General features: G+C 44.4%; 1 protein-coding gene across 2 annotated transcripts; it reads right to left on the bottom strand.

Annotated features, from left to right (window-relative positions):
* Positions 1 to 820: 820 nt before the first annotated feature.
* On the bottom strand, positions 821 to 23473 carry RNF128 (ring finger protein 128). Of its 2 annotated transcripts, XM_053956147.1 has the most exons (7): positions 23021 to 23473; positions 11948 to 12195; positions 7967 to 8038; positions 7305 to 7387; positions 4646 to 4742; positions 3621 to 3798; positions 821 to 2242 (listed from the first exon to the last, which is right to left on the bottom strand). In XM_053956147.1, exons 1-7 carry the CDS (start codon positions 23457 to 23459, stop codon positions 2106 to 2108), a joined length of 1254 nt encoding a protein of 417 aa, XP_053812122.1. In that variant the 5' UTR covers positions 23460 to 23473; the 3' UTR covers positions 821 to 2105. The 2 variants fall into 2 exon arrangements, with proteins under 2 accessions (XP_053812122.1, XP_053812123.1); XM_053956148.1 differs by lacking the exon at positions 7967 to 8038.
* Between the last annotated feature and the right edge of the window lie 313 nt (positions 23474 to 23786).

The raw sequence follows: 23786 nt of genomic DNA on the forward strand, positions 1-23786 counted from the left end.
CTCCTATTGAACACAAAACTGGCAGATGATTTCATGAGACTGTATCCTCATAAGATTCTACTACATTGCAGCTTATACACCACAATAAGTTCAGATCATCCTTGTGAAATGGAAAGGGAATGAAGTGATCAGGTGCTGCATATTTACTGCTTGGCTGTTCCTTTCACTGCTCTGTACTTCAGAGGTAGAATAAAAAGGCAATCACAGCAAATCACAGCTTCAGAGTAGAGTCTGATTATAGTCAGCTTTGCAACTGGAGCTCAGAACCAGCTCGTATTTTCTAGACTAGACTTGAACTGAGCTAAAAAGAAATACAAGACTTAACTGCTCCCAAACCATCCAGAAGAGTAACAAGCTTTTACTGTATATCATAGTAGAGTACAGAACAAAGGACAAGTAATAACTTTTAAAATGTTTTTTCCTCAAAGCAAACATAGACTTTGGAGTAAGGAAGGGATGCTGAGCAACCTGACAAAGGAAAAGTGAGATGCAGCCAGTCTGGTCTGAAGTTCACATGGCAGACTGCCTTGTGTTGTACATGCCTACAAGCACAATTCAGCAGCTCACGGAACACATCCTAAAGTGGCTGATTTTCTTCACAGCTATTAGGTTTTAGCATCTCAACACAACTTCAGTAACATGTAACATGTTCAGTAATAGTAGCATCTTGCACATAACTAGCATTCCTTATTCCAATTACTTTGAGCAAACACCGCTTCTTTTTGGCCTCCCAAAAGAAGCATGTGTTTCGAGGCTGTGGGACAGGGCAAATTCAGCGTCTGCTTCCATGAGAGCTGGTAATATTTTATGACAGTCAGGATCATCAAAAATAGTGTTTTATTTACATTTACATATTCAAATTCAATACAAATTATGAAACATTTACAACCATTTCATCTGTACTATAGCTAAGAAAATGCATTGCTTTCCCCCCCAGATTCTTAAGTTATTTATTGGAGGCTCTAAGACAAAATCCTACTAAACAATAGAAACTAGTCAAAGATGCAGAGGTAAAAAAATAAAGTGCATTTATAAGATGTCCTTAGTTACCTTCACTGGACAAGGCCAAGTCCCTTACTACTGAGGCACCCAGTGTTCCTACTTGACCCCATCTCAACTCCACACCGAGGACAGACAGCTTCTCCAACCCCCTGTTACACTCACAGGACATCGGCTCTCCCTGCAGCTTGTGCACTTGAGCAAGACAATGTACAGCAACAGTCCAGCATTTTTCAGAGACTGGATCATTTCTGAACAAAACACAGCAGGTCCTTTCGTAAGAACCTATCTTTTCATCTTCAGCTGAGTCTTTCCTGAAGTCATCCCAGACTCCCACAGAGCCAGGACTATGGCATATTGCTGGTGCTAGAGATGGTTATAGCTCCTCAAATCATTTGAGGATCTTTCAGACTAACAAACTAACATTAACAAGGTTTGAAAAGTTCCTGCAGTTGTTCCCTTTACAGTAAGTCAGATTTGGCCTGTCAGCTTGCAGCTCTCTTTTCTTCCCCTTTAGGAATGTGTGGTTGGCAGGCTGGAGTTGAGAGGTAGAGAATCAGTCGGTTACTAGAGAACCAAAGACACTGTGGACAAAATCCAGTTTGACAAGCATTAGTTTGCACTTTCTCCTATCAAACAGTGCACTGAAACATTAAATATCATGTTGCTTTAAACAAAACTGTCTCATAAATAAGTATTAGAACAGATCAAAATTAATTTGTTTACAATGAAAATCCACTTGAATGAAAATAACAAACAACAAAAAACCCAATTCAAAACGATTCCCAGTGGAGACAACTATGATGTAAAAAATCTTCTCACTTAAACACGGTAGAGAAGCTTTGCTGAAGATGGAATTTTTGTTTTAGTTAAAATCTGCTGGTTTTCTTTATATTTAAGACAGCTTTATCTGGAGAGTGTTAAGACTCCTGTGGGAAACACAGTTTTAAGAAAGGCAAACAATACAATTACGATTTGGACAAGTCTATTTATCTAAACATTGCCAATGCAGAATTTTCTGCTACAGTCTTGCAACTCTTGGTTTATATGGAATGGCAGTAGGCAGCTCCTTGCAGAAGGCTTGCACCATGTGGCTGGGCATCTTCTTAGAATGTGACTTCACAAACAATTCTGCTTTCACAAACTTGTGTTTCATCTCCCTCAAAACCTGGGTTGTCACCATGTGAAAGGACAGTCACAGTGGAGGGCTGGGATTCTTCACTCACAGGATGTGTGTTGTCATCTGTCCAGAAGAAAACCAAGTCAAGACAAGTTAGAAAGTGCCACAGCCAAGCATTACCATCCTAAAGCAAACCACACAAACTTGATTTGCACTAGCTCAACTGCATTTTCCTGCAGAGATGGAAATCCAAGGCCATGCTCCAACTACCTCTCTCCTGCTGCCCCTTGTTAGTTTGGGAGCCCATTCTTGCCACTGCCTGTCCTTTCTGGACATGCTGCTCAGGTCAGTAGTGCTGAGCAAGCTGAAATTGTGTGCATAAGCCACAGAATCCAACTAGGAGGATATTAGCAGGTCTTATATCTTAAGGCTGCTGAAGGCAGGCATCAAGAGCAACTCCTAGAGTCCAGGCTCAGGATAAACTGAGTGGGGCCCGTGCTGATTTGGAGAAGGCCTTCTCCCTACAGACTAACCTTGTCTGGCTGAAGTCCCTGTGTGTCCTTCCCACTTCAAGTGAGAATACACGAGAATGACCCATGTAATGGAATGACCCAGCATGCGTTGAGTTGCTTAGAGGGATGCAATTTCAATTTCTGATGCTTAGCTCATAGGAAGTGTCCTCTTCTCTACTGGGGTGCTTCAACAGGGCACTCCCAAACACACACTACTTGCTGTAGCAACATGTCCTGCAGGAGACAGGCAGCAAATCCCAAATTTTCCCATCAGCTGGGCTTCCCATGGGAAATAGAGCATCCCCTTCCTAAGGCCATGCCACAATTCAGGGGATAGTTACTTTCTCTTGTTTACCTGCAGCCTTTTAATTTTTAAAGCCAACAGCAACACTGAGTTTATGTTGGTAAAGCTGAGCACTAAAAAGACATTTTCAATTTGTTTGCTCTTGTTCAAAAAGATAAAGTATTTGGAAAATCTGATATTCTTTACAAATTAACACTCTCTGAAGCATTCAAGGATAACTCAGTCTTGGCAAATCTGAAATTCAATTGAAGTATCTGTCTTCTCTATCTTGCACCATCTAAGCTACAGCAAGACTGACTCCCCACAAGCTTCTTTTTAAGTTACTACTTAAAGCAGACAGATCTAGTAGCAAAGCAACACTCACTCATCCAAATGAAATGTCCAAAGAGACAAAGGGATAAGTGACATCTTTGGAAAAATCTCTTTGCTCTTGAAGTAGTAAGCCTCTGACTTTGAACTATTCTTTCATAGACTTTGGCTTTTAATTCACATTAAGGTTGTGTTTCATTTGAAAACATAGACCAAGTGTCAGAGCTAAGGGCTAAAACAAAAGGAAGATTAAGATAACCCTGAAAAACAAAGTATTCAAGCCCTGTGAGATGCTATGAAGGCAACTCCCCCTAATTCACAGCCTAAGCAGCCAAGTGCAAATGATCTAGCAAGGCAGATGAAACAGTAGACATACTTTCTGATGGTGCCTGTGCCTCCTGAGCAGATTCATCTGGTCCCTGTACAGAATCATATCCAGATGATGCTGTTTCACTAAGATTGTCCTCTTCATTAACTATAGTGACAGTGGATAGAGGTCTTTGGCCACTGGATCCTGGGGCTTGCACAGGCTCAGACTGTGGTTCTACATCCATCTTAAAAAAAAAAAAAAAAAAAAAAAAAAAAAAAAAAAAAAAAAAAAAGTTAAATTACAACTTGGCAGGAGGGTGCATCTTTCTGGAAGAACAATGCCAGCAAGGACTGACTCTGGAGCACTTTTACACAGAGGGAAAAACGTGAAATGGAATAAAAGCTCTGTTGTTATCAGAGGTGCATCAGAGGTGAAAACCAGTTACTGCCTAATTGAGTGGGAAGTTCAGACACAGCTTCTGCATTTTTGCACAGTATCAGGAAAAGAGTTTTCCTTCCACTCAGTGCAGATCTGCCTCCTCCAGACAAACTCTGGCTTACATTTTAGCTGGTCCAGGCAGCATCAGGCACTGGCAACAGCATCTTCCTCTGGCACTTGCAACAACGAGCAATTACAGAACACATCAGAAACTCCTGATGTATCCTAGGAAATCATGCAGTTCCAGAAATGTTGTACATGCTAGCACATTCACTTTTCAAGGGCTCCAGGTACTGAGCAACTAAGAGAAGCTGGCTTCAAGGACAGTATGAGTTATCAAAGTCTGCCTGAAGATCTGAGAAACACTCTTAGCTGTAAGCACAAGAGTTAAGAGTGATTCTCCAGTCAGGCATGAGTCAGCTCTGGCTGACATTGTGCCCAAGCCTTCAGGTGATACCAACTCACACCAGGTCAGCTGCAGGCTTCCCTAGAAGGGACACCACAATTATTCCTATAGCATCTGGCCACAGACACGGCACACCTGTGCTTTTCACCTGCACCCTAGAGGCACCATGAAAAAGCTCAAGGTGTGGCCACGACACCAGTGTAACACTGTGACTGGCAGCTGCCACCACGGCAGGCTGCTGGCTTACCTCAACGCCCAACACTTTGAGGATGTCACATTTGCACAGAGGACATGTCCCGTGTTCCAGAAGCCAGGGGTCAATACAGGTCTTGTGGAAGACATGGCTGGTGGAAGAAGGTAGCCAACAGGTTAGGTTTCATACTAGGAAGATTGCTCATGTGCCAGCTATGAAGGACCCTTTTGTAACACCAAGAGTTTATTCCTTCTAGAATAGATGACCTTATTTTGCCACAAGTTTCAGCTGAAAGTTATGGATCTTTCAGCCTGTAGTTAGTTTGTGCCTATTAGTATCCTGATACAACTTGCTAGAATTCAGCACTAACATTTTTGCTACACCTAAACAGTCTAAAGTGGTTTTTCCAAAACTGTGTACAATACATCCCCAACTGATAATTTAAATTATACAATTATTGACATCTCAGCCTTAGCTTTAAGGTTAACTTCTGTCATGCAGATGTAGACAACTAAATAGCATTTGTTTCTGTTGTAATTACATAGATAAATCATTTCACAGAGTTATGTCCCCAAGATAAACTGTACTCCCACCCATTTACTGTGTCTGTGCAATCACTGTGTACTCCAAGTGGATATTTGGCAGGCTGTACACTCAAGAAGGTAAATATAGCTCAGCCATCACAGATGCAAATGTGTGCTTCTATTAATACACTCAATTCCACAATGGGTTTAAATTAGGCCACAGATTTAGGAGGATGACTTGAAATCCTGTGATCTGCCTGTTCCCTCAGCCTGAATAGAAACAGTAAGGCAAACAAGCACGTCTCAGGATTAATCAACCTTATTATGAGGTAAGTGCAAAGATCACCCTGTCCAGTGCTCAGCAGCCAGCACTCCAGCAGGGTCCAAGGATTCTCCAATTCAGCTCACATAATCAGCACTTCCTTCCAGCTGCACCAACATCATGTTTAGTATAAAACCTGAAACTTTCTTGATGCCTTTTAAGTCCTTTAACTTAATACTTGGGACTTGTGAACCTCTGCAACTATAAATGGCTTCAGTTTGACTCTCTGGGCAAGAATGCCCTTGGCAAATACCCACACCCCAGGGACTCAGATACCATCAATGTGATTCATAGGAACATTCCTTTGATTGGTTCTTTCATAGATACAGTTAAATGCTTTCAACAAGTAGGGTCTCAGTATTGAGGTCAACCACCAAAATCAAGCATGTTCTTGCAGTAAATATTAGCTTATAACTCACATGAGGGAGAATTTAATATGGTTGACGCTGGCAGGTTTCACCATTCATGAAGATTATCAAGTCCATGAGTCATTTTAAGCTACATGAGAACTCTCATGCCTCTGAGAGCTACATCTAGGCCACAGAGGAAGGAAACATCACAAATGTATGTAAAAGCAGTCTCAGAGCAAATGCAGCAAATTCATGTATAAAGAACACAATCAAAAGATGTTACTCCACTCTTACCCAAATAAGTCATGCTTTGTTTGCAGGTTCATACCAAGATTAGCATGGTTTATAGGAAAATAATGAGAAGTCAGGTCTCCTATCAGGCAGTGTCTGGAGCCTGTCTACAAATTTCTGTACTCATGGCACTTAGTCCATTACTAAACAAAACTACCCACAAGCATAAGCATGTCAAGACAACTGGATAATCATTAACATACATGCCTGAAAGGTTATTCAGTTTGGGCTTTTTTTTTTTTTTTTAAGTTTTAGATCAAGGGAGTTGGTTGATAACACCTTAGCAGACCAACTTTGTATTACCAAAACAGCTTAGAGGTCCTACTGCTTGGGAGCAGAGAAAGCCTTTGGAAAACTGTAACCTGGTGCACAGGTAACACCAGCTGAGATTTGCCAGTGTTTGACAGCACTGCTCAGCACACAACAGCAGCTACCCATTTTTCTATTCTTCAGAACTTCATTTTCCTACATCAAAATGTTTCCAAGTACTTTTTGTAACCTCCCTGAGAGTCAATGACACCTCTTCCTTTGCACAGTTCAGGCAGTTCATGTGGCAACCCTCTGATTTTAGAACCTTGGCAAGAGCAGTCCCAGTCAGCAGGCGCAGGGGGAAATCCCACAGAACAAGTTTCCTTAAGCCCTGAGGCAGCTTCATTGCTCACCTTAGGAGCAACCACATTAAAGCCTTAGTGCTTCACTACTGGGCTTCCACAGCAACACAGCAGTGAGATAACACAGGAGAGCATTGTAGAAAAATAAACTGCTATAGCTCTATTTTGGTCTCTCTTTCATAGGACGCATATAAGAATAGAAATGCTTTCTTCTAAACTACAAAAGCCAGTATGTTTCAACAAATTTAGCAGAAACACAACCCTCTTAGTAAACAGTAATTTAAGGGACAAGAAACGGGCAACATTTTGCCAATTACCTACAAGTTAGTGGTAACATTCTTATACACCAGAAAAGGAAGAAATCCTTAAAAAGTCCTGGCATCCCACTGAGGGACACTGTGGTCTGCCAAGTTATGTGTGTCAATCCACTCCCAGGGGAAGTGATGAACACAGGCCACTGGGGAACACTACAGCTGTGTATTCACACAGTTGCTGTTGTTCAAAACATTGTTTTGATAGATATTCAATAATTCTCACTGTACAACAACTTGATGAAAGTTTGTTAACAAATATGGCAGAATTTTGGATAAAGAGCCAGTTTGGAAGACAACTTACTTGCAAGTCAAAACACGCATTACATCATTCGGCTTGTACTGCTCAAAGCACACAACACAGGAATCTCCATCTGGACCAGTTTCCTAAAACAGTGAAATGAAGTTACAGCTTTAACACACTTTGAAAGCTTCCTCTGAACTCCAGTCAGATTTAGTTTATGTAGGGGTCTAGCTAGAGTCATCCATGATGCTCCCAAATATAATCTTATATAAACACACTTTGTGGATTACTCACAGTCAAGCTGACACTTCAAAAGAAGCATTGAAAGTGTAAACCCATGGTTTACAATTCCAGCTGAAACCATTATTGGATTACTGAAGGCACTAGTGTAGAGGTTTAGAAATTGCTGCCTCCAGTTTTAGTTACAAGAAGAGTAGGGAAGCTGATTAGATACTAGTTTATGTTTAAGCATTTATGCCAGCAAATTAGGTCCTCTCACATCAGCAAGACTACAAGCAAGCAGCTAACAAAATAATCTGATTTATATGAATGTAAGTCTTGAGGCCTGGAAAAGGACCTGGTCTGAAAGAGGAACTATCTCTGCCACAAAAGAGTTACAGGCTCAGGGAGACTTCTGCATCCTGCTCCAGTACTAGGGAACTCCCCAGGCTTCATGCAAAGGCTGTGCTGTAATGCAGGGGAGATCACAGGGTCAGTCCTACCTTGTCCCCTTCCTTCAGGGTGCGCAGCTGCATCTGCTCAATGGCCTTCTTAGCCCTGGCCCTCAGCCGCCGCTGTGACACAAAGCAGTCCTGGTCAGACACAGCCATTTTCTATTCATTTACTAATACTTCCTATTCATTTACTAATACAGGTGCGTACTGCAAGCAAGCAACAGTTTTAAAACCCAGATGTCATCAAAATAAGCCAAGTAAGCATGACCATACTATGTGGAGACAACATGAACCTGAGTTTTGGGACATACTGATGCAGTTCCTGACTGGATGACACACCAAGACAGCACTTGTGTCCACTTTGGTTGTAGCTAAGCTTTTCACAAAGCACAGGAATTATAAGGGTGTTTTAGTTTGAGAAGATGTAAGATAGTACCTTGACCACATTAGACCCAGCCAAAACAACCAAAAGCTTTCAAGCTGACTTGGTACAGCTGACTGAACATGGAGTTCAACAATCAATTGTTTTGTTATACTCGCATTAGGACACCTTCCTGCCACAAACATTCTGATGAAAGGTGAAAGATTCTTTACCAATCAGCCCACTTAGCACCAATACACTCTGAACTATTCCTCTGCCTCCACTGCTTTACAGCTTGCCTGGCAACTGTTGCTGTCCAGCTGTCACTGCAGTACCAGGAATTAGCCCAGGAGCCAAGCTCTGTGTAAAGGTCACAGGTTGGTGCTGTTCCACTGACTCAAAGAATAGAACTGTCCTCTCCCTACCCGCTGCACTTCAGGCAGCTCTGGCAGCGCCAGCCCCAACACAACACTTACCTCAGGGGCAGACTAGACTCAAGTTTTGCAGCTAACCAAAAACTCTTTCTCCAATCCCACTGCTCCATGCAGGAGCCCCACACTGTTGGCTTTCCAGCATTCCATCTCCTTTGGCATTTTAGCTCAGCTACATGAAACTTTTCCAAGTGCAGTACTGGTGGCACAAGTACAGAAGGACAAGTGGGATGAGGGCTGTTGCTGACACCTAATAATCTTGCAAGGACTGGCCATTCAAATCTGCATAAGATTCCTTGTGCTAAAGCAGTTAATAGCAAACAAGTTGATCTATACATCCCCCTGGGACCCTGTCAAATAGTCCTAGCACAAAATGAGCTACTTTTGTATTAGTATTGGTTTTGTGCCCTAAGATAAGAGTATCCATGTGCATGCTTTAAGAGTTTAATAGCTGGCAGCTACTAACAACTATCAAGGAAGAGACATATACAATCCAAAGGTGAGGGATGCAGACATGCACATTTGGTTAGAAACAGGAACTACTGAGGTTTTCTTGCAAGTTTGTGAAGTTCTTCTGAAGACATCAATATCATTTATGGTTAACTTTGAAATGATGTTGCCCTTGTCAAGGTTTGAGACTGAAGCCACAGAGCAGCAGCCACGAACTGCTGCCTACTGAGGCCCCCAAAAGTCTGAGCAGCAAATGTGGTAACATAACTGAGCAGGAATGCAGCAATACAAGTACTTCTCATACATGGCCAGAACTGTCACCACTACTTGTTATTAACTGAAAGCTAAACTTTCTAGGAATGTACTCCCTCATACAGTATCTCATCTACACATCTAGTCAGGCCAAGCATATTAGACAGGGCCCAACTGGCTGCACTGTTAATAATTTACTTGAAACAATATTTTAAGTTTTGCATGGCCACCAGTTTAATTGCTCCTCATTAAATGCATCAATGACAAAGTCACCTTTAACATTGATTTTGGCAAGTATAGCAGAACACCCCTCCAGGGGATGGAGAAAGGTTGCAGATGAAGCTTTATGTTGAATAGTCTACCAGGATACTCGAGCTTGGAATGTCAAAGAATTTTGTGAAGCCAGGTTTTTCAAGAGAATGTGAAACATGAATTATGCTAGAACTATAAAGCCCCAGCACAGAAAAAGCTAGAAAAAATAGCTAAGTTGAGGAAATAGAATCAAGATATTACGAAACAGGTCAGGTCCCAGCTCCTATCCAAGGCTCTGGCAGGTTGAAGTAGTAAGGTACCTAAATGGGAAAATTAGATTTGTAGTCACTCAGTCCTAAGTCTTCCTTGTTCAAAGCTGCCAATTTTACCTCCAGCCCTTTCTGCATAAGGGTGCCTTCCTGGCACCCTGTGAGCACTGTCATGGCAGTGCAGCCCAGCCAGCTCTGAGGAGGTTGGGAACTCCTGCTTTTCTCCTGTAACCTAAGGAAGTTCTTCCCCACAGGTAGCCACAGGTAACTATTGCCATCGAAGCAGTTTTGAGTTGTTGAAAGTTGAGCAATTTGCCTCCTCCAAAGCCATTAATTAGGTAATTTCTCAGCTACAACATATAATCTTCACAAAATCAAATGAAGCAAAGACTTGAGCTGAAATTAGAAACCAGGCCAGAGATAACATCATGGGTCATTTTGCTCTATTAAGAAAGGTTACTATATTGAGAACGGAATTTGTCAGTACTCCACTGACTAGAAAGGTAGAAAGCCACCTACCACACTTGTCTCAATTTTCCACCTTCCTGCTCACTGACCTCCCAATGCAGGAAGAGACTGCAGAGGTGAAGACTTGAATTTCAAGCCCAGAAGGAAAGATGCATTCAAGAAGGAACCAGCAGGTTGCACAGCGTAGCTTGCTCAAGAGGAAAGAACTACTCTGGTTTAACTGTTAGATTAGGACAGATGTGCTACTAAACTTCTCTTTTCACTTGGATCAGAAGCTGACATGACTGGCTTTTCTCAATATTCACTCAAGTCCAAGCAATCTGGGTTTTCAAAGGGCTGAACGGTGTCAGGAAAGCCACCAAGATGTACCATACAAACCAGGAAGTTGTTTAACTAATATTCAGTACTTCCTGGAGCCAAAGCACTTAAAACTCTCAAACTCTGGATCTACACTAAAATCCAATCAGCAGCTAACAGGGCACATGGTAACACCACCTTTTACTAGTACACCTGAACTAAGAAGCATTTTCTTGTTATTTTTTATTTACCTAATCACTGTGAGGTCAGTCTCAGATGCCAGGGTATAAAACAATTGAAAACAATTCTAGATTGTCTTTGAGTTTCACTTTGACAGAATAGTATATTTCTACGCCCTGATAGCAGAGAAGTTTTCTTATATTCTTGTATTCTACAAAGCACTTCTTGGGGCTCCTCAATTTCAGTTCTGCTGAAATCATGTGGAACTGGCATGTCATTTATCAATGTTATTTTTTTAATCTGCAGTAAGCTCCTTGTGCACATGGAACCCAAGACTGCTAGCCAAGCAGACTGGATTTTTCCAGTACCAGCTATCACTGAGGCATTAATAACATCTGCAGTTTCTTGAAAGCCTTATAGTTCACAATTGCACTCTTAAGTACCTTCAAAGGAGGAAACATTTAAATTTGATTTAATGAACAGTGCATAGGGCACCCAGATTTTCCTGCTCAGATTTATTTAGCATTGTTAAACAGAGCTGTGAGACTAAGGCAGATGGCAGGGGAGGTATTGAAGGAGGGGATTTATCAGCAGGAGACTACATCTCTGTCCACAAATGTCAGCAAGAGAACAGCATCAGGTTAGAGACAACTCCATATTTCATCCAGGAGTGGCAATGCTACACATGTCAAGGCAGATGACAACTTCCAATATTTCCAGCCCTGAGTCTGTCACTGTAATTCTCAGAATGCTTTCAGTCAGAAAGGCAGAGGGTCAGCTAAAAGCAGTTTAGCTCTCTCACAGCCCCTACTACATCAGCATTAGGGCTACACTGCAGTTCAGGGAATATTTGCAGGAAACACAGTTAGCTGAGCACAATCAACTTTTCTCCACGCATTTTACTCTTGGCTATTCTTTAGGAAAGTTTTAAGCTGTGCAAAGATGTATCTCTTAGCATTTTAAAGATCAAACAAATTCAGTAATTTTGGTATTTAACCCAAACTTACAAACCTCAAGACCCACACCATGGAGGGATAGGGGTATAAAAAAAGCAATGACACAAACTCACCTGCTCCCTGGACTGGGCCCTTGCAATAATGAGTCTCCGAGCAGAGTAAGAGACATAGCAGCCCACAGTTGCTGCTGCCACAACAAAAAACGACACAGAGATGAAGAGGATGGTGAAGATATTCATGGAAAGACTGCGCTTTTTGCCCACTTCGATGACCATGGTGACTTTCAAGCCGCTCTGAATCCGGTGCAGGATTTCCATGCCTTTCAGGTTGCCAATCATAATTGCAACGATCTTTTCAGCACCTGCAAAGAAGGGAATCCATGCTCAGTTCCCAGGCGTTGTATCAGAGGCATTGTCTTTGATGACCTGCTTCAAGTGCTAAAGAAATGGCTGTGGGAAGTTTCTAAATAGTATTTATAGATTCAGTATGAGCCGATGGAACAAGTGTCACCACTGTGTGCTTGTCCAGCTGAAAGTGTGTCCCATTACCTGTGAGCGGCGTAAGTGAACCACGTTTAGGATTCACTCGTCTCCACAGCATTCCTCACTCCTATATAGGACACAGACTGTCCTATTTTAGACACAACACTTTGGTGATTTACATTTTAACATGCCTTTGAACTACACGAAGTTAAAAATAAGTCCTCTACAGAGTAAGGTCACTGGGGATTGTGATATCTGTATAGGGATTGCTTCCCGTAATGGATCCAACTCCCTCCCTGCTCCACTGCTGCTTCTTAGCACCTCTTTTCTAAATTTGACAGTACTTTTGAGTACTTCCTCAGACACTGAGCAATCAAAGACATAGATCACCCTTCACTTCTGTATTTTCAGCAGCAATAGAGAAATTATTGAGGGAAATTGCATTGTGAAGTGTTTTTATGAGATTCTACTGCAGTTTCAGAGGGAAGCAAATATGAAGGGAGATGTGCTCAACTTTTAAACAGTTGGGAGCAAGATGCCAAATGCCATCCTGATTTTAACAACAGGTTTTATTGGCTTAATTGAACACTACAACAGGTTAAAGAAAGCAAGGTGTTTATGGTAGGAAGAAATTTCAAGCAACTCCAGTCAAGCACAGACCAGAGCAAACTGGTTTCCTTTCAGTGACATGCAAGGGCTTGAGGACACTTGATACTGTTTGCAGAAACATTAAAAACTCCCAGTGTAACAGAGAGGCTCTTAAGAGGGGAAAAAAAGGGAGAAAGGGTGATGAGTAAATTATCACTGCTCTCTCTAAACTAAATACAAGAAAAGCAGATTTGAGCCCAGCTAATCAGGAGCCTCACTGCATTAAACCATCACCTGCAAAACATTCATAATAGACATTTCATGGGGGAAGAACAAAGACTGTTACAAAGTGCTATTTTTAGCTAACCCTCTGGCCAAACACTCTTTAATGGGAAGATCAATTGTTTTTCTGTCTGCTGAGTTACTCAAGTTATTTTCCTCTGTTGAAAGTTATTTAATTTTCAGCTACCAAAAAACCCTAGGACTGGTGTTAAACCACAAAAGCTGTCACTGGAGAAAGTGTTTATTAGTTTTCCATCTTGTTCACATAGTGCTTGTGATCCAACACAGCAAGCAACTTTCCTCAGTGGGACAAAACTCGTATTTTATTCAGAAATCTCCTTGTAAAGAAAACGACATCACACAGAGAAGAGAAAAAAATAAGTCTCCCAGACTCCCAACTATTCTTAAGGATGAACTAAGGCTTATACATCACATATAAAATGAACTGAAGTCAGGTGTTAGCAGCAAGCAAAGAAGTCAGAAGCTGAGACTTGCTTTCATAAGCATGGAAGAAAGTGTGGAAGAACAGGCTGCAACAACAAGAAAATAAAAAGCCTGCTTAAAAAAAGCAAAAAAGCCCTATTCCCCTATATTTCTGCATGTCACACAGTAAATCTATCTTGTAACCACATATGCACAACACAAGATACAGAATAGCAATTCCTATTAATGAAATATCACTATCAGCCTGTAAAACCAGTCCAGCAACTAAGCCATCCTTTGTGAAAAAGTTTTACCCTTAAAGAAAGAAACATATTCCATTTAAGTTTCAGAGTGCATAGTTCACAAGATGTCATCAAGTGACAGGTTTAATCCTCACTGACACTTCTCAACCCCAGAGATTCCTGTTGCAATTTCAGCTCTGCTTTAGATGAACACATGTGAGTGGCCAGCTGGTGGCTTTGACACTGGCACAAGGGCAGACGTGAGGGCAGAAGTTTTGTGGTTCAGCTAAAGCTTCTGAAACAGTTTTTAAGGGACACTAAAAGGTGAAATTAATCTGCTGCCGGTTTAGCTGATGATGGGCTCATTGCTAAACAGAACAGAAGCAAGCCCTGTTCAGTTAAACATTGCCCAGCCTCTTTCCTTCCCCATTTCCTGTGAAACTGGAGAGGGAAAGTTACTCAACTCTTTAGGAAAACACAACCTGCCTCTTTGGGCACCTCCCAAACTGGAAGGCAGCAGCTGGTCAAAATCTGAAGGAAATGGGTTGATAAAGCACACAAACCCCAATGGTTTGGGGCAGGGAAATGCTGGGGCACAGCACACTGGGCCCACAAAGAGAAAGCATGACTGGGATCAAAGTTTCACCTTCCTGGATCAGTTTGGCTTAGATGTAGAGTGCAGTTCCATCTATTTATAGCAGTATCAATACCTATACAAAACTCTGCCCTGCAAAGATTTCACTTGTGCTGCCCGTACACTTCTGCTCCTAAACATGAAGTTACAGCTTTGACAATTCAGTAGAGAAATGAGATGTGCAAGGGGGGCATAGAGCAGGGAGCATTAACTTTTGCCTAGTACACACTTCCCTTTTCACATTCATTTAAGGTGATTATTGCAATCCAGTGCTACATTTTTGTGTGCTAGTGCTATCCTGAACCAAGCAAGCTGTAGAGCCTGGAGACCACTTGCCCCACAATATTTTATTTTAAGGTACCTAACCTGTACCTTAAAAATGCCCACTTTTAGCAATAAAATCACAATCTATTAATGCATTAAAACACATCAAGGCAAGGTACAGACCTCAAGGCCAAACAAATCCACTGACCAAAGCCAACTCAAGAACTCCAAGTCATTTCCTCTACCCTCACTCAAAATCAATTTCTCAGCTCATTCAGGCATTGCAACCATTTTGCATTGTTTAAACCAAATAAATTCAGCTTCAATTTAGTTATGAAAGACCCCTTCATTTTGGTTTAAAGGCCTCAGTGTAACTTTGGGTAAATTCCAGAGATCTTTCTTCTTGGACAGCAAGAGCCAAACCTCTCTAATGTTTCTATCACCATTTACCAAGAACAGGATGTAAAACTGATGGACCCTTTTTCTCTTTGGAAACAGACCGAGCTACCACACAATTTAGTGAAAATATGAGAGGAAGGCAACAGTTTAGAGGGCATTTTTAAGAAGGTATAAAACATGCTAAGTAGGCAAGTTGTTTCAGAACAAGGAATAAACTAGCATGCCACACACAGCCTCCAACATTTTGGATCCCATCATTTTTCCCCCAGCTTTTTCAAAGTCTGAAGTTTTGCCTCATGTTTAATCAGACTGAAATTAAGTGCCCCAGTTTTACCAGTACTCCTGCACTCTGTCCAGAGAGCACCTTGTGCACACAGTGCCTCTGCTATGGCACAGCCACACTGCTTCTCTCCAGGACTTGCACAGCTCACCCCAGTGTTCCCAGCACTCCACTTGGGAATATGCCCACCCCATTCTCGCTGCTGGTGGGATCACCAATCCATTTCCAGCCCCAGCTGGCAACCACATAAGTCACCCGCCCAGAAAAAGCAGAATGGAAGAAATTACTTTTGATTTTGAATGTTTCATATATTTATAAAAAAGAAAAAAAAAAAAAAAAAAAGAAGGAAAGTGTAGACTTTGGAGTTTGAACTCTCAAAGAATGAACAGGTTCTCCTTAACCACAGCAGAAATGTTATCTGAAGGTTCTTTCAGGAGATGAAATACAACTCCAGCCTTGGTGCCTGGATCATTGTTTTTATCTACAAGATATGGTGCTTGCAGCACAGAGCAGTAATAGTTGTTCCTTATGCCAAAGGAGCTAGATGTAGTCCCCTGGCACCCCTCCAACCCCACCATCAGCAAAAAAGGCATTAGGAGATCGAGCTATCTCCTGTTCTTTAACATGAAAGACACTGTCAGTTTACACTCCAACCATTTCGTACCAGTTTAGCACACCTGGCTCCTCAGGCATGTAAGAGGAGTATCTGATAGCCTATCTTTCATGTTTAGAAAAAACAAAAACACAATGTCTTGAACATTGCTTATCTCGCTGTACTTGAATAGTAAGGAACGGGATTTCTGGTGGCTATCAAACAGGCTGGTACAAGCTTGCTGTTATCTGTTACAGTAGGAGGAAAAATAAACTAACAGTGTACACAGACTGAGCTGGTATTACCGACCTTACGTAATTCACCTCAGATGACAGGCCAGCACTGCACATAAAAGCCATCAAGTCTCAGCAGCACACCCCACTCTGGGGACACGAGGGCTCTCCATGGCCTCAGACACTATGAAACCAGACCCTGCAGGCCAGCTCTATTCTCATCCATCGTACAGTGTGGATAAAAAAAATAAAGCGCTGATTGCTGTCATCCACCCAAACAAGGCAAAATCTCATCAGGAATGTGCTCATGCCCACAGTCATCCTCCATCCCAGACACTGTCAGAGGAAACACCTTTATTGCCCTGTGATAAGCTCTCCCCTTTGCAAGAGGAGAGGGTAATTGAACTCATAGATCAGGAGCAATATAAGCCTGGATAAGCTGACATCGTAGGCTTGTTCCTTCTTCCTCTTCTTTGCATGTTCTGCACAAATATCACTTGGCACCAAGATAAAATAATAATTTACATTCAGGTTATTTTACAGTTATTTAAAGCTACAGCCTCTTATGATCTAAACTGTTTGACTGAACTGCCTTTTTCCTCACACTATTACCTAAGCTTAATTAAATCTACTTTCAGCTTGCTTTACTTGACATATGACACTATGTCTGATCTCTTCCTCCTAAACACACAAGCCTTTCCACATACAGGGGCAAGCATTCACACAAAATCATGGAATGGGTGGGGTGGGAAGGTACCTCTGGAGATCTAGTACAATGCCCTGCTAAAGCAGGGTCACCCAGAGCAGGTTGCACAGGATCACATCCATACAGGTTTTGAGTATCTCCAGTGAGGGAAACTCCACAACCTCCCTGGGCAGTCTGTTCCCTGTTCAGTCACCCTCACACTAAAGAAGTTTCTCCTCCTATTCAGATGGAACTTTCTCTGTTTCAGTTTGCGCCCACTGTCCCTTGTCCTGTTCTGGATACCACTGAAAAGAGTCTGGTCTCATCCTCCTGACACCCACCCTTAACACACTTGAGTGCCCTGATGAGGTCCCCTCTCAGTCTTCTCACCTCCAGCCTAAATAGGCCCAGCTCACTCAATCTTTGATTGTATGACAGATGCTCCAGTCCCTCATCATCTTCACAGGCCTTCTCTGGATTCACTGCAGGTATTCCATGTCTGTCTTGAACCAAGGAGCCCAGAACTGCACACAAACTGCAGATGAGGCTCCACCAGGGCAAATTAGAGGGGCAGGACCACCTCCCTTACCTCTTCCTAAAGCACCCCAGGATCCCATTGGCCTTCTTGGCCACAAAAACACAAGAACTGCTGACCATGGACAGGAGTCCACCAGGATATGTGGGGTCTTCTTCACAGAGTGCTTTCCAGCAGATCAGCCCCAGCCTGTATGGGGGTATTCCTCCCCAGGTGCAGATGCTTGCTGAACTTCATTAGGTTTCTCTCTGCCCAGCTCTCCAGCCTGTCCAGGCCTCCCTGAATGGCACCACAGTAGAATACTAGAGGTGGAAACCATCCTGCACTCTATTCAGTTTAAATAGTGTTATTATTTGTCAAGTGAATCCAACAGTTACCAACCCTTTTTTTCTCTCCCCCGCCCACCCTCTTCTGAGCCTTAAAGTCTTATATAAATGCTCCCGTCCCCTAAATCTTAGAACATTTGCAACGTGAAATCATCCTCTAAAACAGCAGCCAGGACAGTAACGTTTTTCAAGGGCACAGAAATAAATGAGATCTTGTAGGACAGCTCTCTTCACATGCTGCTCAGTCAGCAGCACCTGCAAGACTAAAGTACCACCTTTCAGTCTAGCAAACTAAAACCTCCTGGAGAAACAGCAAGCAAAATTCCTAATGAAAATTCTTTGGTGCGTTTACTCAATAGTTTTCAGCAGTTTTGATTTAGTAAATATATTGCTCACCCTGTCTGAATGAGAATGAGCTCACATTCCTTGCTCTCCACATGCTGGTGGCAGCTAAGTGTTCACTGGGAAGAAGTGAGTTTGAGAAAGCTAATGGTAAAATGATGTAAATAGGCACAGTCTCAGCCAGAAAGCATCTGTCTGTGAAAAGATGACAGGTCACACTGGACACAGTGGGGAACTGTGCTGAGCTGACTGCTGTGTGCTCACCAGCACATTCAAGGCTGGAGGCAAAGAAGCACTGTCATTGTTTCAGTGACACGATGTCCCTCACAATGAAGCCTCTGCTACCACAGCTGTCACTTAGGATTTTAATTCATCCCGTCACATTTCAGCAGCCCAGTAAACCCAAAGTGCAAGGGCACTTCACAGACCTATTCCAGGCTACCTAAGGGATGATGCCTACTCTGCAGTTTTCCACAGCAAAAAGGTATCTAAATTATATTGTCAAGAGCAGGGGATCAGAAGCTGTCAAGAGCACCAGTCAGTCTCATCCAGTTTCTCTATACCCCTCCTGTTTGCTCACAGACTGTTGTGCTGGGGGCAGCCCCAGTCTCTGTCACAACCCACCATCCCCTGAAGGTGGGAGATCAGGGTCACCAGCCAGACCCACGTGTTACAGTTGCTTATCTGGATGCCACTACAGCTGTGACATTAATTTATTCTAAACCAGGCAGGCAGGAGAACCAAGCCAAGAGTTTGAGCACATAAAGACAAAGTTCCGGACATACACATCAAAAAGCTATTCTCAGGTGCAAAGAACTACAAACTCCAGACACTACAGACTGCAAATACCATCCAGGCACAGCAGATCCATGCAAGGTCTTTCTCAAAAAGGAACTGTAGGAAAGGCTTAATGATCTTGGCCAAGGAACATGAGAGAGGAAGTGTCATTAATTAGATCCTCCATCCTCATTCCTCTCCTCAGCACAAGTCTTCACTCACTGCAAAGAGAGGTACACTATTTGTTTACACAAGGCTTACAAAGTCTCAGCACAGCCTGCCTTGGGATTACAATTTTGACTCAATCTTTAACAGTTTTACAGCTCACATCAGCCTTTTAATTTCTTGGCAAAGTTTTAGCTTGTTTCTGAAGATCATACCTCACAAAAAGCAGTGGAGCACAACTACACACCTCTGCTATACACTGTTCTCTCTAAGCATATGGAGGTAAGGCTTCACCTCAGTGAAACTCCTGCAGAGTAAGTTAAGCAGCAGTGCTACATATTTAACCTTTCTTTCCCCTTTTGCCCACTGATGCATGTTTACACTTGAACCAGATCTTGCCAGCCTGACTCCACTGTTCCTGCTTGAGGCAGAATCACTTAGTTGTGTTCCCCCAGAATAAGCCCTCTGCCGATCAGGTGATGTGCTTCTCAAGTCTAGAGTTACACCATAAGAGAGAAACCAAAGAAAATTATCACAGTTGCTTTCTGATCTTCCTTCACCAGCTTCAAGGAAATACTGAACACCAAAGAATGCTTCCCACGGGCACCACCATGCCCTGAAGCCAAAGCCACCTAACAGCCTGATTCTACCTTAAGGCAAGGTCCACCTTTAATACAAACCAACTCTTGCCCTGCACTTCTTTCCCCACATGCTGCTGGTTTTCTCCAATCAAACGTTTTTTTCAGAAGGTCAATAGAGATTACAGAGAGGTGCAATTATGAGCACACAGAACTGTACTTTGAAACCCTGCTCAGCCTGACACAGAGCAGTACCATCTTAAAATGTGCACAGTTAAAACTCAAGTTTGCTAATTGATACAGGTTTGTGCTTATAAACCACAAAGTAAATTTTACTTTGGACCCCATTAAATTCTTCACATTCTACGTGTTAGAGACGATTAGGCAGGATTGGGTCATATCTGATTCACTGCATTCTGTTGTTTTAATTGCCAGTGGTTTGCTTTTTGTTGGGTAGTTTTTGTTGTTTCTTTTTTTTTTTTAAGTTGGCACACTAAAAGGTTATATGGAGCACTGATGCAATGAAGAATTCATCAGACTAAACATGATAATTATAAGAAAAAAGTCTCTGGAAGCAGGATGACTAGGACAAACTGCTGCAAATACAGGCCCATTTAAGTCTCTAAACAAGAAAGTTGCTTCAAAAGCCAAGTTTGAATGCCCCCCCAAAAAAGGCATACTACACTTTTAGATAAGCTTCTCTTAATAACTGTGTGTTTTGTTGCTACCAAAGTTCTTTGAAGAAAAGTGTATTGTGCCATACACTTCATCAGAGCCCACCCACAAGAGATCTTCCTTCTCTGCCAGGCAGATGACAGCTCCATGCCCCACAGGAGAGAGGGGAGTACTCAGTACTGCTGGTTTAATTCCCCCTCACCCCAGCAAAGCCATCTCCTGCTACTTCCCACTGCCTCAGCTTGGAGGAAGTGTTTGGTCTTGCTTGGTTTCACTTGATGGCATATGGCCCCAGTCAGAGCAGAAATGAAGCCAAATAAGAAACCCAGATTGCAAAGTCACCACTGGCACAGCTACAGCCAGTCCAGACATGGTGGGAGCTGTAGTTGCACAAAGCCCATTCTTTAATGAGCACAGCCACCTTCCCCCCTGGCTCCAGGAGAGTTAGAGCACCCAGTGCCACCAAGGAGGCCAGGAGAGGGGAGCCATCCCAAAGCACAGTTCAGCAAAGGGCAGTATGACCAGCTCTTACCTCCTAAGTTTGAGGGGTAGTGCTGTAGGCTGAGCTCATCAGGGTTACACAGGGAACAGCCTGCACCTGGCAAACCAAATGAGGCTGATGACTTGTAGCTTGCTCCACCTTGGCCGTGCCATGTTCAAAGCCTGCAAGGTTTGTCCAGTTTGAGCAGAGAGCACTGGCCCCCAGCAGGGGCAGAAGGCAGGGGTGGCCCAAGCACAGAGTGCCACCAAAACCCCATAAGCAGAAGGAAGAGCATCGCTGTGGGAAGAGCCAAGAACAGGGACTTGCAGACAGACACAAGGATAGAAAAAGAACTCAAGTCCAGAGAATAAGAAAAGGGAGGGTGGAACAGGAAAGAAAGTGAGGGACTAGAACAAGGACAAGCAATAAAAGCAACAGCAGCAACAAGCTTAGCCCAAGCTTAGCTTAGTAATTGTGCTATGACATGGCAAGGAAGACTCAGGCAGATTAAATAAGTGGTTTGACATAAGCTGTCTTCTCCAAAGAGTCCCTGTCCTATTTGTCTGCAGTTCAGCTGGGAAGTTTCAACATGCCCTCGAGTATCCATCCCATCATGCAGAATAATCAGGACAGTTAGAGCCACTCTGACATAAATGCCTCAGCAGAAAGCTTAAGGACAGCATAGGAAAGGAGGGAACTCCTCTTGGAGCAAACCCTGCCAAGAGCCCATGGCTCATTTTGAGAGGCAGCTCCCAGCAAGGTTAAGATGCTGTAAGTCTCCCAGCAGCCAGGATGGAGGAGGGGCAGGAGCACATGGTCCTTCCCCTCAAGAACAGGTTCAGCAGTGACCTACCCAGGCCAGCAGTGCCAAGGGAGCTCCTCCAGGAGCTGCAGGATTAGGCAGGCACACAGCGAACAGGGCTCAGGGCAGGGACGCTCTGTCAGTTCAGCAGGAGGAACTCGCCCAGCAATAGTCAGATCTCAATAGCATTTGTCAGCTGATTATTTGATTACATAAGAAAGCCTTGCCTCAGAAAGGCTAGAGCCTATCCAGACTGTATGTTTTGAATTCTTAAAGCAGAGTAGCAACAGTCCTACAGCTCTTTAAGATTGCAAGCTCATTAAGACAGCAAACCTCCAGAGGCAGCTACTGTTTTCTTGTCTCACCAAAACACTTGCCTCCACTGCTAACAGAAATGCTCTCCAAACCTTCTAAGAGTGTTGCTGCAGGGATATAATTATTTTTCAAACCACTCAGAGCTTTAAGACACAGTATTCATTTTCATTGTTCAATTTCTCTCCAGAAGATGGGGCTTCCCAAAGCAGTGTCACTTGAGAGAACTCCAACACACCCACAAGGGTGCATGTCTGTCCAACAGCTGGACAGAGCCACCAAAGCCACTCACCCTGTCACACACAGGACACCTGCTTGGACTGTCAAAGAAGGCATTTACACAGCTTTCAGCCTAGGTCTGTTTCTCAGGTAACATTAGCCTAAAACACAGCCAAATCTCATTCTTCATTTGAAAGATGGGCAGGTCAGGAAAAACCTTCCATTAAGTAGGAGACTTTCTATAGCAAGAAAAGAGGAGCTCTCTTATCAGCCTGTGCAAACTGGAAAACAACCTTTAAAGGCCTTCAGCTCCTCGCATTAGAAGAGGCATTTTGCTGCTGAAAAGTTACCTACAGAAGTGTCATACTTCACTTATGTCTGAGCTGGTTAGTGTGCAGGGCACAGGCAGAAACAGCACCTGAGCATGGAAACTCAGCCTACTTTACAGCCATAAGCATCTCCACAGTCTTAACAGGCATTAAAAACCTCAGCATTCATCACCTCTGGCGACTACAGGCTCAGGCCAGAAACCCAGGGCCTGGCCCAGTCCGGCCAGAGCCCACTTGTCCTCAGCCCCAGCAGCAGCCGCAGATTTCGGACACGGTTACTCATTAATCAGAGAAAAAACAACATCATCAGCGCCCGAAACAGCACTGGCCAGTCCGGGCAGAAACTCCTGTGGTGCGGGAGAGGCAGCGACATTCCCGGCTGCTCCCGAGGAGCCGCGCCGCGGATGTGCGGCCGGGGCTGGGCTGGGCCGTGCCTGGTCCCGCAGCCCCCGACGGAAGGAGGGAGGGAGGGAGGGAAGGGGCCGCTCCGAGCGCGGGGACCCCTCTCTGTGCGAGCCCCCCGCCGTTCCCCGGCGCTCACCGTGGTGGGACATGGGCAGCACCTCGTTGCCGGTGCCGCGGTAGTTGTAGATGACGGCGGCGGCGGCGCCGCGCTCGGCGGCCCGGCGGATCTTGTCGGCGAAGGAGCAGCCGCCGCCGCGCTCGATGAGGGCGAGCCAGGCCGGGGAGCCGCCGGCCGGGGGGGCCCCGCTGAAGTTGGTGAGCGCGCTGCAGGCATTGAAGGCGTCGGGGCTGTCGGGCAGCACCAGCAGCCCCTCGGCCGGCTGCAGCGGCGAGTCCAGCCCGTACAGGCCGCTCTCGCCCGCCTCCCAGCCGCTCCGGTTGCGGTCCACGCCGTTCTCCCATGACACGTTCAGCCAGGCGGTCCACGCCGCTGCCGCCGCCGCCCCGCGGGGACCGGGCGGCGGGACGGCGCAAAGCAACGCGGCCAGCGCCAGCAGCGCGGCCCCCGACGGCATCCCAGCACGGCCCGGCCCGGCCGCCCCACCGCCTAAAGCCGCCGCCGCGGCTGCCGGGGGAGGAGCGGGGCCGCCCCCGCCGCGGCACGCCCCCAGCACCGCGCGGGACCGCGCACTATGGCACCGCACCACCGCACCGCACCGCACCATCGCACCATCGCACTTGGCACCGCACCACCGCACCGCACCGCACCATCGCACTATGGCACCGCACCACCGCACCGCACCGCACCATCGCACTATGGCACCGCACCACCGCACCGCACCGCACCATCGCACCATCGCACTATGGCACCGCACCACCGCACCGCACCATCGCACTATGGC

The sequence above is a fragment of the Vidua chalybeata genome, chromosome 14 (assembly GCF_026979565.1).
Source record: "Vidua chalybeata isolate OUT-0048 chromosome 14, bVidCha1 merged haplotype, whole genome shotgun sequence".
In the NCBI taxonomy this organism is placed as follows: Eukaryota; Metazoa; Chordata; class Aves; order Passeriformes; family Viduidae; genus Vidua; species Vidua chalybeata.